Below are 15,045 nucleotides of genomic sequence, written 5' to 3' on the forward strand. Positions count from 1 at the left end.
TAATGCAATAATTTTATTGTGATTAAAAAAATCCTACTCATTGTTCTAAGGAAGAAAATGCAGTAAATTTGCCAAAGTAACTTGACTATTAATGTGGAGTAAGTAACTTGGCTATCAGTATAGAATGAATATGTTCAGGACGGTTTCCTTAAGAAATACACATATTAATTTTGAAATAAAAATAAAAAACATGTTTTTGTCTGTATAGTTTACAAAACCTTAAAGAATAATGTCAATATTAAACTGCTTTCATTCATGATTACCCTATAAAACTTGGTTTTAATTTATCTAACTAGCAAATAGGCCTTATCCTCAAGCATATAATCAATTCATCCTTTTCCCAAACCTTTATTCTCAATCTCCCATGGGAAGATCAACTTATTGCAAATGTGATGGTTCACATTTAATATGTTGAACTTTAATGATAAAAACCAAAAACCTCTCTTACATAATGTTTAAGAGAAATTAAATTATTTTAAATAATATAAAGATATAATTCAATTATTGCATGAAAATAGTTGTACTTAGGTGATTTGCAATTTGAATATATTGTTCAGAGAATTCCTTATTAAATCCTTTTACATTTAGTGGGTTTTTTTTAACTTACAAAGAGCCATTTCAAGTTTTAAAATATACTCATTAAACATTCAAAAAGAATGGCTGTTAATTACAAGTATTAAAAACTTTAACACTATCCCTATTTTAGATTATAGAAGAAATTATACATTTTATTTCCAAATAAATTAGATATATTTTGTAGAAGCAGTGAATAGAAAGCTAATCTAATACTTCTTAGTCCTAGCCAGCATTTAGCCCTGATTAATCTGACATATATGTGAATTTGCAAGAACAACAACAACAAAATTCCAACAGTCCAGTGTAATTCAAGATTATACCACAGATACTGCTGTGGTAAATTTTACTCATGAACTACTAATAAGGCTTGAGTGTCTGAGGTTTAAAAAATGTTCTGTTTAAAGACTACAATGTCTTAAAAATAAACAATGAAATTTTGCAATATAAGCCAAATGGTTTTACACTTGGAATGTTTGAATAGAGGGGAGAGGTAGGGACAGAGGGGCATGTGAACTATTTTTTTTTCTCAATTCCATTTTTAAAGACAGTATTATGGTTATTTAGCATGACTTTAAAAAACTCAATTCACTATTAACATGCTTTATTTCCAGTCTTGAAATATCAAAAGAAAGTGTCATCTGTCTTAGATAAAAGTCCAAGAAAAATTCACTTTCAAGCTATAAAAAAACAAACATTAAAAAATTTATTTTTTACTTTTATTATGTAATCAACATGTATAAGATATATTTGTTATGAAAGCATATATTAAATGCTACTATAAAAACAGTAAATTAACTTGTTAAAATATATCTTCAAAATTCATTAGTTATCCATAATAATTCATTAGTAATTCATAGTAAAATTTTATAGCAGGAAATCATCTAGTTCATGTCCTCTCCCATTTTATAAATGAAGAAATATTCCTTTTAAGTGATTTTGCCCAAGGTAACAAAGGTTGTAATTGTTCAAAACCAACAATTATGAATCTCCTTCTGGTACCTTGGTCAATATATCACCGTTACCAAAAACTTTAGAGGGAGTAAGGTGATAGATTGGGTAGAGCACTGGACCCAGAGTTAGGAAGACCTGAGTTCAAATATGGACTCAGTCATTTAGTGGCAATGTGACCCTAGGCAAGTCACTTAATCTCTGCCTCAGTTTCATCATCTCTAAAATGGGGATAACAACAGCACCTACCCCCCACCCCGAGTTATAGTGAGAATCAAATGAGACATTTATAAAGTCCTTTGTAAATCTTAAAGAGATACATCAATGCTAACTATTATTATCAAAATAATATTTAACATTTCCATCCAATATTTTGTAATTATCAGTAATAACAGCAAAATTGTTTTTCTTTAGTGCTTTACAGAATCCAGTGGAATTATGGAATATTAAAACTAGAATGGTCCTTAGAGGAAATGAGATTTCTTTCTGGAAGTTTCTTTCCCTCTTGAGTCTACATTGAGCCATGTTGTGTGAAATGTCTAATAAAAGTTCAGTTGAGAGTTTTCTACCCTGAAAATAAAAGTATGATCACAATTACAATATAGCTTTTTAAAACTATAATCCATTATAACATAACAATATAACACAATATGACATACTCAAGATACTCAAAAAGATCCGATCTATAGTCCCATTTAACTTACTTTCCAGATGCACAGAAAATAATCAAAGGCAACACTAAGTTAGAATATAAACTCAGATGTACAGTCTTAGAAGTTTTAGAAAGAATTGAAATGTTGCAATTAAAATGCCATGCCATGCCATGCCATACCATACTATATCATAGCATACCATGCATACCATGCTATGCCACTCCACACCATAACATACCATACCATATCATGTTGATAAGTTTATATTGAATGTGTTTCTGCCTGTCTTTAATGAATAAAGAATATCATTTTAAAATATGAAACATAATGTAATAGTGAATAGAGAGGCAGTCTGGCAAGTCAGGAAGACCTGGGTTTGAATTCCACCTTGAAATATGCTTGCTTTGTGATTCTGAGAAAGAAGTGCAACCTGTTGGTACCCCAGGAAAGTTCCTAAAACTTTAAGATTTAGAGCAAGTGCCCACCCAAATTTGTAGAATGAGTTTCTTTACTGGAAATTCCCTTTACCCATTAAATCTCATGTGTGGATCGTGCTTCTACCCTGCCCTGTCACCAAAAACAAGATAATGACATCCTGCCCCATTTTAGATCCTCATTTCAAATAGGGAGGAGTTGATAGAGGGTGACAGTACCACCTCTCTACCATCTGTCCCTCTCTTTTCTCAGCCAGGTATTCCTAAAAGTCCATGCCTTATAGTAGCTATTCTTATAAACTTCATTCTCAAGATCGTTTCCATTCTTAAAAGTACTTACAAAAACCAAAATTTCATTTATATGTAAACATCTATTGATATTTACTCTATTGGGAAATGCCCATCAATATTTACCCTATTGGAAACTACAATACATCAGTATTATTTTGAAAACTTTTGACCTTGAATACATCCTGAAAGGATTCAAGGGATACCCATAGATGTGCAAGTCACACATTGAGAACTGCCGCATTACAAAAAGCCTTTTCTACCTAGATATGGGATTTGATGACATTCAATTATTTCAGTCCACTAGTTAGTAAGTTGCTGTTCCCCCATGTTATTAATATTACAAAGAAAACATGCTAGATTCCGAACAAAATCTTAAAAAATGAATTCAGAAATAAAGTAATCATATTTGTGTAGATGTGAAGCAAATGCTCTGGTAGAGTATGGTCTCAAAGTTAGGGACATGCATATATATTTTAGTGAGGCAATTGAGGTTAAGTGACTTGCCCAGGGTCACACAGCTAGTAAGTGTCAAGTGTCTGAGTCCTGACTCCAGGGCCGACGCCCTTTCCACTACGCCACCTAGCTGCCACAGGGACATGCATATTTGCTATATGGTACATTGTAATGCCAATGAGATCAAGGGTCATTATTTTTTTAAAAGCATAATTCAGTTAAATTTAGTTTGACAAGTATTCATTAACCAACTCCAATATTCTGAACACCAGAATATTAAGTCCCTTTGTATAAACAAAAATCTGTTTTTCACCTTTACCTATAATTCAACTCCCCCCCATACATATTTTAAGATCTTAAATTACCAACTTCTAGGACATTATAGAAAAATGATTTTGTTTTGTTTTGAGCCCATAGCTGATTTTTCTGAAAGTTTCTTTAAAAATTTCTGCCCAATAACATCTTAAATGCGTTTCATTTTTTAATTTTCTTTCTTTTTTTCTTAAATGTGTTTCCAAAGACAGATAATCAAATTCTATGATTTATTGCTTTTGAAATTTGGCATAATAATCTGAAGCAAATTACTTCTTAGTACTTAAGTACTTTGTGAATATTTTAAGGGACATATCTTTTCAGTACTTCCGTAAAGGAATAAGCATTTATTAAATGCCAACTATGTACCAGGCACAGTGCTAAGTGCTTTACAAATATTATCTCATTTGATCCTTATATAAAACCATATAGAATAGTAGAAAAAGCACCAAATTGGAGGCAAGAACATCTCTGATCCTCACTAGTTGTATGACTATGAAGAAGACCTGCCCTCTAAGACCCTGTATTTTCTACTAGTAAAATGTGGATAATAATATTTGTGGTTACAATTTCACTGAATTGTTTTAAGCTTTAAATGAGATGATACCTATAAAATGCCATGCAAGCAATAGATAAAAGTCAGTTGTTTTTATCACCTCAGAAATATATTTATATATACATATACATATATATGTATGTATATATATATATGCCATTGGGGTTATGGTAATAGGGAGAAGGAGGAGGAGGATGACAAAAATTGAAGCTTTTTCTACTGTCAGTAAAGCCTTTTCTTCAGACAGGGTAAATCCAAATGAACAATTTGACTAATGAATTATATTTCATCTTTTAATATAATAATTATTGAATCCTACAATCACATAGCAATCTAGGTCAAAAGAGTTAAATGATGCTTAAAACCTTTTATCTTAGATATTTTCCATTCCCTTCCCATTCCTTCTCTGGAAATTTCTCGTTCAGCCAATAAATTATCTCTCTTAATTTCTTACTTGATAAGGATAAGAAAAACTAGTCACAGTTTGTACTCAATGAATATTTATTGATTGGCTAAATACTTTCTGTGAGGAAAAACAAAGGTGATTTTTTTTTTCATTTTAAAGTTTCCTATGATTCTCCCTTCAAATTTTACTTAACTGTAAGCAGTTAACTTAATGTTACTAAGCACTTGAAGGCAAAATACCATTTAATAAGCAAGCTTGTCTTTTTTTTTTTTTAAGAAGGGGGAACTTTGGGCAAAGATGAATTACTTCTTAGAACAGATACTGAGCTTTAAGTCATTTTCAGGTAAAGCACAAAGCAGAATAGAGATGACTTAATTTATCAGCTCCCCATGTGGGTGTCAGTTGTGATGTGTTAATATCTTTTTTTCTTTGACCTTACAGCTTTCTCCATCTCCAGTGAGAATAGCCAGGTTGTCATGATAGCCATTTCAGCTGCAGTAGCAATTATTCTTCTGACAGTTTTGGTGTATGTTCTGATTGGGAGGTGAGTTCATTGTCTTTCTTATGCATTTACTTTCTTTTCTTAACTGCTGCCAGATTTTGATGAGAGAAGTCAATCAAGAATTTCCAGGTAGAAGAGTTACTTGGACTTCAACTTTTACTGTCCTCTCTTTTTCTACCTCTTTCTTTTCCTCCCTACTTCATCTTACCTTACCTACCTGTTCTCTATTTTTTCTTTCTCTTGTTCTGTCTATCTCTCTTCTATGTTTTCCCTCCCTTTCTTCTTCAGAATCCCACAGCAACAGTACACAGCAGTAGTGATTGCTAACAATAGTAGACCCCAATCTTCATTCATTCAAAAGTTGTAAAAAAATTTTTTTAAATCTGTAAATGCTATAAAGACTGTAAGTCCATTGTAAAATTCAACTGGAGAGACAGTATTGTGGAGTTTGGGAAATTCCAAAAATCCTTCCATTAGTCAGTTTTCCAAGTCTTCTGGGAGTTGAGCTTTCCTGTAGAGACATAGAAAATGTGAACATCATTAAATTTTCACTAGAGCATTTAATTGTTTAGGGAAAACATTTTATTCTCATGCTTCTTTCGCATGTTATAAATATATAATGATTTCAAAGTTCCTTTTTCCGATGTTCCTTCCTCTTGCTTTGTTCCTAGATTTTGTGGCTATAACAAATCAAAGCATGGTGCAGAGGAAAAAAGACTTCATTTTGGGAATGGACATTGTAAGTTTCTGTATTTTGATTTCAACATTGTAGTTTTCACATTTGTTGATTTATGAATGAAATTGTATTTTCCCTGTAGATGTGATAAAATAAAATTTTCAAGAGGAACAATGTAGTAAATGAAATTGATCTCTAATGTAGTAATTGTAGAAATTGATCTCCAAAAGGAAAAGAAAGCTTAGTTCTCAACATTAAGTAATCTTTAAAAGGCTGCATTTCAAAATTTAAATGGGAACCTTGGGCTATATCCAAATATGTGTATAAAACCAAATGTTTTCAGCTATGCATTGTTGTAGTGCACAAAAGAACATCAGCTTTCTCATTTCCAATCCCTCTGATGAAATGTAAATAGAAATTTTTTTCCAAGTTTTAAGTAGAAAAAAATATAAAAGACTTCAGCCTCTGCAGTGTCCTACCAAGAGGAAGCTTCCAGACATTCTGTGTTAGTGTGGAGTTACCTGATAGTCAATTATTAGCTAAATCTATATATTTCACATTTTAATACTACCAAGTGATACTCTTCTGATTTTCTACAAAAGAAAAACTCCCCTGGGAAGGAAAGTGCTAAATTGCAGATGAAAAGATATTCTGGTGTTGGTTTTGGTGAAGCAAATTGTCCCAGATGTTTTCAGAGAATGTAAATTAGTTTATTTTTCAAAAATATAGCCCATCTGAACTTGGCAACCAAAAACTGATTCTATTTTTAAAATATAAATTATCTATTTATACAAATCTCTTTGACTTTTTTCCCTTATATCTATTTGCTAAAAAAAATCTGCATGTCAGTGGGAATTACCCCCTGGATTTACTTTCAAGAACTGTAATATTAGCTATATCTCAAGTGAAAACTTTATTAATAATTGCCAATATGAAGTATATGTACAGTAGCTTGTAGGAAGAATGTATTCCAGAATTTAATTGCAAAGGGACAGAAATGGCACCATTTTCCAGATTACATTATTCTTTTAGTCAAATGTGTTTTCCTTCTGTTTCATTTTTGAGTGTAACATGACTGTTATAATAGTTCCCGAGATCATTCTACTACCACTGACAATTAATGAACAATTAATGAACTGGACACAAACAACCCAATATTTATGTGTGCCCCATATCAGCAATGCTTCATTATTCAAAGTTAATTAGGCTATAAAATAAAAGCATACATTTAAAAAGTGCCATAGATGAATTGCAGGTCGTGGTTTGTTTTGTTTTTCCCCCCCTGGCTGTCTGACACAATGAAGCAATAGCTTTTCATAAATTAGTGAGAGAAGTTAAATTCCTATGGATTAAGGGGCTTTTAATTTGAACTAGACAATTCACTGTAAATATTGCTTTTAGAGCAGTACCATGCTGAATCTGTACATTTATTAGAATTATAAATCTAATGAATTTGAGCCTTTGATGTATTTTTTTGTGTAAGCATGCATTTACTGTATCATAAAAACCTGTGGTGGCTATATAGGTTCTATGGTGGCATTTGTTAAAACTTGACTTTTCTTCAATTTCACAATGTCCTTAAAAGACACAGAAAGTTCACTTTACTCTGGCTGCAAGAGGATAAAGTAACCTCCATGCCTGTCGTAAACTTTCTGCATCTTAAATACCACAGATGGTTTATTTCAGTCCATTTATTCTGTATTACTTTTAAAAAGCTCCAGCTAGGAACTATTCCCTCTAGCCTTATTACAAATCCTATAATATTGCTTCAAAGGAACAGAAATGTGCTTCACCTCCTCAGATCCTATCCCTTTGCCCTCTCAGGCTAGAGTCCTTTTTTTTACCTTTTGCTACCCTTAGGGCAATTCATGCTGGTAAAATGGAAATGTAAATTATTGTGTTTGCACAGAATGAGCTGTAAAGTAGTACAGCTTAACACATGTGCATGTGTTTATTATCTGTTTTTCATGACAGAACCCAGTTACTCTATGTGCTGCCCTTAATTATTGGTGTGAAGGGATTATTCTCCTTGCAGCCCGGATCACCTGATCTCTGCACCCTCTGGGGTCACCATTTAAAAATCAGCAGCAGAAATCCCAACAGGGAACTGTTTTTTATTTTTGTTGTGTGTGGCAGGTTCTTGTTGGTGGTGGTGGTTTTTGTTAAAAAATTGAAGAATGAGGAGGACTGTAGCTTGAATTTAGTGAGGATGGAAAAGCCATTTATAAACATTTTAATGAACAGTAATATACAGTCAATTACTTTTTTGTTTTTATGTAGGAATATTCATTAGTCTTTTTAATACCACACTTTTTTGTTAGTGCTTTCCCTAGTGAACTTAAAAAAAAGAACCCCCCTCCCCAAACAGTTGTTTTTGAGCCCCAAAATGTACTTTGCAATGTTTTGCCTGGCAATTGCCTGGCAACCTATTATATAATCCTCTCAGTAAATTCGGATGGCAGTCAATCTCCATAAAATTGATTTTCTTAAGCTCTTCAAGGAAAAGAAACACAGTTGTGATCATTTGCTAAAAAAATGCCATCCACCTGAGGTTTAAAAGAATTTTTTTTTCTTTAAGTAATAAATAGTAGTATAGGATATTAGCTAAATAATGCAGGATGTAAGCTTCATCTTCCTTGAAGTCAACGTGTGGGACTGAACTAAGTTATAGGGTTAGGGTTTATTGCAGTGCTACCCAATTGTTAAGAAGAAAGAAGAAGAGACTGATTAGGTGTCATTGCGGTCTCTTGAATCACATTGCTACTAATTCTAATCCAAAGCAATGACAGTCACATTTCCTGAATCTTTTTTAGGATCCCTTTTAGGTTTTCATCTCTTTTTAGGTTCAAAACAAAACAAAACAAAAATAAACAGACCCTTCAACTTCAGCGTCTTCTGTTACAACTGGATTTTGTCCAGCCAAGGCTTTGAAGTTCCTTCATCTGTACTTCAGTCCAACCCTGAGCTTCAAATGTCCTTGGAAGTTGCAGGGGAGGCAAGCTAGAGAGCACCCAACCCTGTTTCCAAGTTGGAGCAATGCAAGCAGCAGCTGCTGCCAGATGAAGCAGGTGTGGAGTTAGCAGAGCTGGTCTCTTCCTTTTGCCCTGTATTCTCTCATTCCCTTGTCTCACAGAATTTGAGGAAGGAAACAATTGAGTAATGTTAACTCCCTTCTCACCACCCCATCCCAGCCCGCCTAATCTGACATGAGTCTCACTGCTGGAAAATTATTTTCAAAAGTACTTAATGCCTCCACTGTGATGGATTTCCAATAGCATGGCTCCTGAAGTGTTCAGAAAGTGGTCACTGGATGCAAGGGAAGTAGGAGATATTTTTAACCTGCTCTCTGTGGACTCTGTACTGCATGTAAATTTGCAATTTCCTTGAAGTGCTCAATTACCAACCTGCCTGTTATTTAATCTTTACTTCATGATGGCATTAAGGGATCTGTTTGGCACTGTGCAAATCAGTCAATTTCTCTGAGCCTAAATTTCCCCATCTGTAAAATGGGTATAGGATAACTAGTAATAGTGAGGATATAAATTTAAGAGATAGCAAAATGTAGTGGATAGAAGGCAGCTTTAAACTTAGGAACACCTGGCTGACGAAGATTCACTTTGTGACCATGCGCAAGTCATAACTCTATTGGACTGTAAGTTAAAAAAGAATTGCTCATATCCAGGGGAAATTCCTGCTAACTGAAATTACTACTGAGCAAAAATAACAGGTCAAAACCCCTACTTATTATTGGACTGAACATTTCTATTTTGGAACAATGAAACAATAACAATAAGAAACTCACATTCCCTCCCAAGCAATAGTAATGATCCTTGTCCTATGCATTCCTAACACAGAGGGGGTTGTTTATTAGCAAAATTAGGAAATTGTGATTATTAGGTGTCAGTAATATGTTTTTCAGTTAAAACATGTTTTTCATCTAATTACTGTTACTTGTGTGACCACAGACAAGTGACATCGGTTCTCTGACTCCTAACTTCATCTGTAAAATGAGGAAGTTAGACTTATATAATATTTGAGGCTCTTTCTAACAAAACCAATGTTCTAGTGAAATTTCTAGATTATCCCTTTGGGGGGGGGATGTAATTTAAGTCACTTAGCAGTCAATTCTGTTCATTCAAGAACTTCAAATTCAGATGTTATGGTGTCAAATCTAAATGCCCTTCACGTGTACATGAAAAAGGGATTTTGTTTTTGTTATTTTTCTTGTTTCACTTAAATTCCTAAACATTTCTTGGAATATTTTACCTACAAAACCATAAAGATAACATTGTAAGGGTCAGCTAGGTGGTGCAGTGGATAAAGCACTGGCCTTGGATTCAGGAGGACCTGAGTTCAAATCCAGACTCAGACACTTGACACCAGCTGTGTGACCCTGGGCAAGTCACTTAACTCTCATTGCCCTGTTCCCTCCCCCGCCCCCAAAAAAAGGATAACATTGCAAAATTAAGTATATTCCAAGGAAATTTTAGGTTATTTTATGACAGTGTATATACTGATTGCATTTAGAATTTTTTCTTTGAAGGGATAATAGGAATGGTTTATAATGCCTGAAACCCTCTTGTAACATTTATTCAACTACTATTTATTAATATTATGCCTTATTAATTACACCGACTAATTAATTGTTATAAAGAAAATGATTCTTTTTGTTGATTTGGCCTCAATTAAGTGAATAACTGTGGCTGTGTAGATCTGGGCCACTAATGGAAATAAAGGGAGATGAATTCTGCTTTGAAAGATATTCAAAACATTTTTTTAGCCTTTACCTGTTGGTCTATCTGCCTTCCTTGCTCACAAGAATAGTCTTGTTCATCTTTGAATCGCCAGTGATTTTTTTTTAAATGCATGTGATACATGGCTCTCTGTGAGTGTCTGGGATATCAGGGAAAAGGTGAATGCTACTTGCATTTCATCAATATAAGATCTTTTTCCTTTATTGATAATTTGTTAATATTTGGTCTGTATCGTAGATTTTCTTGGTGATAATAACCCAGCTATAATGGTGCATCCTTGTCCCATCTCTTTCTTTTACAGTAAAGCTTCCAGGCCTCAGAACCTATGTGGACCCCCATACATATGAGGACCCTAACCAAGCTGTACATGAGTTTGCCAAGGAGTTGGATGCTACCAGTATATCCATTGACAAAGTTGTTGGAGCAGGTAAAAACTCCAGTGTAATTCTTTTCTAAAAATGATCAACAGGATGCTATAGTCAAAGCAATATTTGTATCTGTATCATAATCCTAATCACTGTCATTAACCTGTCCATCTGGCCAGCCATCTGCAACTAAGTTTCAAAAGTGTTGGGCTTGGAGTCAGCAATACATGAGTTCTAATCCTACCCCAGACAACAATTAGCAAGTCACTTGACCTCTCATTTCCACATCTGTAAAATGAGAATAATAATCAAACCTATCTCAAGGAATTGTAGCAAGGATCAAATGAAAGAATAATTGTAAAGCTCTCTGCCAAACTTAAAGTCCTAGAAATGTTAGCTGAAATCATCACCAATATTATTATCTATGAATGCATCTTATCTGTTTCTTTGCATAAAAATAGCCAAAGAAGGATGGTTAAGTCTGCTCATTTTCCTTGTGGTGGATACATTACTAGGAGAAATTCTCTCTTGTGAAGGTGAAAGGTTGAAATTTGAAAATAGTAGAGGTGTGCTTAATGGAATTTAATGATTTCAAAGGTGCCAGACTTATAGACCTGTAAACCACAACATTCTTACTTAGGATCTATTCAGCTGCTCAGACAGCAGGAAAAGCAAAACCTTCCCAAGGTCACTGTGATGATTTGTCAAAAAGACTGATTCCAGGGATATTAAAGTACAGTTTTGCTTAGTTTTAAACAAACCTAATATGTGAAAATCTACTTGAACACCAAAGGTGTATTTTACAAAATGATCATCAATTACATTAAAAAAAACACACAACAAGCTTTAAGTTTCTCTAGTTCACTTAAAATGTGACAATCAAAAATGGAGAATGCACATTTTTTACATGAAATGAGAAATAGTGAGTCAGAATGCACTAAATCTACTCTTCTTACAAAAGACTAACAATGGGGAAGATAAGTCAGTAAGAGAAATCTAGTTTCTCTTGTCAGTGTCAGTGAAGTCATGGATCCAGACTAAAAATATGTGTACACACACACACACAAACATACACACACAAGGTATCTGGTCTCAATTAGGAAATCAACTAATCTTACAATTATCTACCTTTTAACTGGCATATATATAGCATATATGTATGTGTGTATGTATATGCATACATGTATACTGTTTCATTGAGCAAACTCATTCATTTTTCGAATGAAACAAAGGGAGGAATGTGGTAAAAATTATTTGTGGTAAAGATTAATATCAGAAGTTTTATCTTAATGTGATAGTTCATCGGTTGATCCCAAATCTACATATATTATACACACATACATACCTACAAATGTGTATGTATATATGTGTACACATGGAAAAAGAGTTAGTTCCACTGTGCCACCTAGCTGCCCCCATCTTATGTTCTTAAAAGAAATGTTTTGGGTTAGCTTTTGTTTTACTATTACATTTATTTGGAAATATAACCCATACCCTCCCCCCACACCAGAAGCCAACCCTTGTAAAAAAAAAAAAGAAAGAGAAAAGGAGCCCTTCAACAAATCCAATTAACACATCAACTATGTGTAACTCTGTTTGTAATAGTGCATACCCATCCACCACTGCTGCAAGGAAGGGTGGGATACATATTTTCTTAACTCTTACTCTTGGGTTAAGCTTAACATCTGACATTTAATATTGTTATTCAAAGTATGAGTTGGTCATTTCTTTAAAGGAAGTAACTTTTGTTTATGTTTTTTTTTCTCAATTCAAACTTCAAGAGGTCTTCATGATTAATGAATTTATTTTGAAATTCCCCTTACAATCACATTGCCTCAGAGTCAAAACATAGCTAATTAGGGATCTCTTTCCCCCCCCCCTTTCTCCAAGGCTATAGCTATTCACTAATTATACCTCAACATGAAGTTTTATTTCTTACTGGTTTTAATATTGTTCCACAAGAGTGCACTGTTCTCCATCATCTTCAGTGGAAGTTATAGCTTGCTACCCCCAAACTTTACAGATTTAACTTGGGAGCTTGATGGGGTGAAGAAGAAAGGAAAGAAGAGAGAGATATAGCTAACAGCCAAACTTATAGGTGTATACTTTGTGAGTCTTGAGCCAATTAGCTAATTGTCTTTGGTTTGGGTGACCTTGTTATCCTAACTGCAATGGCAGAAACTTAAGTTTATAGAACATATATATTTAAATGACTTAAAAGGGGGGTTGTTGGAGAAATCATGCTCATTAAAAGATTTTAGCTGGAAAAGGAACAATGTGGGAGGTCAATTCCAGAGCTCTCACTCAGTTTTGTAGTAGGATTTACTGACGTTCTTTTGTTATTATAGTGTGAGCTTGAGATTTAATTTTTTTTCCCTCTATCCAAATTATATTTAGGTATAGATATATGTGTATCATTTGTATGGCTTTGTGCTAAGAAATGAAGTTGTTAGATTAAATATAATGTCCAGTCCTAAAACACAAGCTTAGTTCTAGTGATAAATTATGGCTATTTTGTCTTATAAAGGGCACTCATTTTGTAACTGTTTGTGTGTATTCCCAGTACCTTGAATTATGCTATGGGATTCCATATTCACAAAAACATAAATCCATAGGTATCTAGCCTTCCCTGTGTCCCCACCCACTCCCAAACTGTCAAGCTGAAATGATAAAACATAAAGTTATTCTGGATTTCTACCCAAATATATACATCCTCTTTGTAATACATTAAAACAAGGAGGAATTCTTCCTAGACCTCAACCCAGATCTTTTGGAAGAGATTCAACACTATGGAAAAGTTCTTCTCAAGATCCAGTGATAAAAATAGATGGAAATGACCTGCTTGATTTGAAATTTGGTGTAGAACACTCATAAAGAGTTTCTTCATTAGGGAATCCCTGTTCCAAAGAAAGAACTGAGTACTTTGCATAAGGTAAGCCCTTAATAAATTCTTCCTTCCTTCCTTCCTTCCTTCCTTCCTTCCTTCCTTCCTTCCTTCCTTCCTTCCTTCCTTCCTTCCTTCCTTCCTTCCTTCCTTCCTGCCCTGCCCTGCCCTGCCCTGCCCTGCCCTGCCCTGCCCTGCCCTGCCCTGCCCTGCCCTGCCCTGCCCTGCCCTGCCCTGCCCTTCCCTTCCCTTCCCTTCCCTTCCCTGCCCTTCCCTGCCCTTCCCTTCCCTTCCCTGCCCTGCCCTGCCCTGCCCTGCCCTTCCCTTCCCTGCCCTTCCCTGCCCTGCCCTGCCCTGCCCTTCCCTTCCCTTCCCTTCCTGTCCCTTCCTTCCTTTCTTCCTTCTAAAAGAAAGGAAAGAAAGAAAAAAAAACTATGTGAAACTCTACCAAAAAGTACCTCCACTCAAAGAATTCACAGTCTAATGTCATCTCAGCAGATGGACTAAACCAGGTGGAGAGTAGCTAACAGGCCTCAAACTAGTTGGTGAGTTAGAAGGATGTCTACCCCATGCATCTGAAGAATTCCCCTAGTGTGATTGGCAAATGAGAACAATTTGTTCCAAAAGCCATGAAGGCTTAATGAGAAATCAAAAGATGCCAAGGTCTTCCAGTGCATCCTGGGCCATCACTGGTCATATTGACTTTTATTTTGTCACTGGAAAAGAGAACGAGGCTGATGTCTTTGTGAAACTCTGCCTCACTTAAATCTAATTCACATGTAAGTCAAGACATCACCCTATGTTGTCATTGTTCCTCTTTGAAAACAAAGGACAAACAACAACAGATAAGAATGTAAATAAGCCAGGAATTAAATATGGAAAGGAGGGAGCTCTGGACATGAGGGACAGCCAGTGAAAATGTCCAGAGTCAGGAGATAGAGCATCATGTATGAGGAACAATGAGGAGACCAGTGTTACTGGATACCAGACTACAGAGAGGAGAATCAAATATAGGAAGACTGAAAAGGTAGATGGGGCAGGTAATGTAGGGCTTTAAATGCAAAATAGAATAATTTATATTTGTTCCTCGAGGTAATAGAAAGTCAATTAAATTGATTAAATAGTGTGTGTTTGTGCACATCAGTTTGACAGCTGTTGGACTAGAGTGAAACCAACCAGCAACTGACTACAATAGTCCAGACATGAGGTGATAAAGGCCTGGCACCAAAATAGTG

At 34.8% G+C, this 15,045-nt stretch overlaps 1 protein-coding gene across 1 annotated transcript in view; it reads left to right on the forward strand.

Moving 5' to 3' along the window:
* Window positions 1-15,045, forward strand: part of EPHA3 (EPH receptor A3) — a 420,397-nt gene that overhangs the window by 327,144 nt on the left and 78,208 nt on the right. The window contains exons 8-10 of the mRNA XM_043996808.1: window positions 5,071-5,173; window positions 5,803-5,870; window positions 10,863-10,988. Of these exons, the coding sequence (XP_043852743.1) occupies window positions 5,071-5,173; window positions 5,803-5,870; window positions 10,863-10,988 (297 nt within the window). The remainder of the gene's footprint in view (window positions 1-5,070; window positions 5,174-5,802; window positions 5,871-10,862; window positions 10,989-15,045) is intronic.

Source organism: Dromiciops gliroides, chromosome 3, assembly GCF_019393635.1.
Source record: "Dromiciops gliroides isolate mDroGli1 chromosome 3, mDroGli1.pri, whole genome shotgun sequence".
NCBI classification, from domain to species: Eukaryota; Metazoa; Chordata; class Mammalia; order Microbiotheria; family Microbiotheriidae; genus Dromiciops; species Dromiciops gliroides.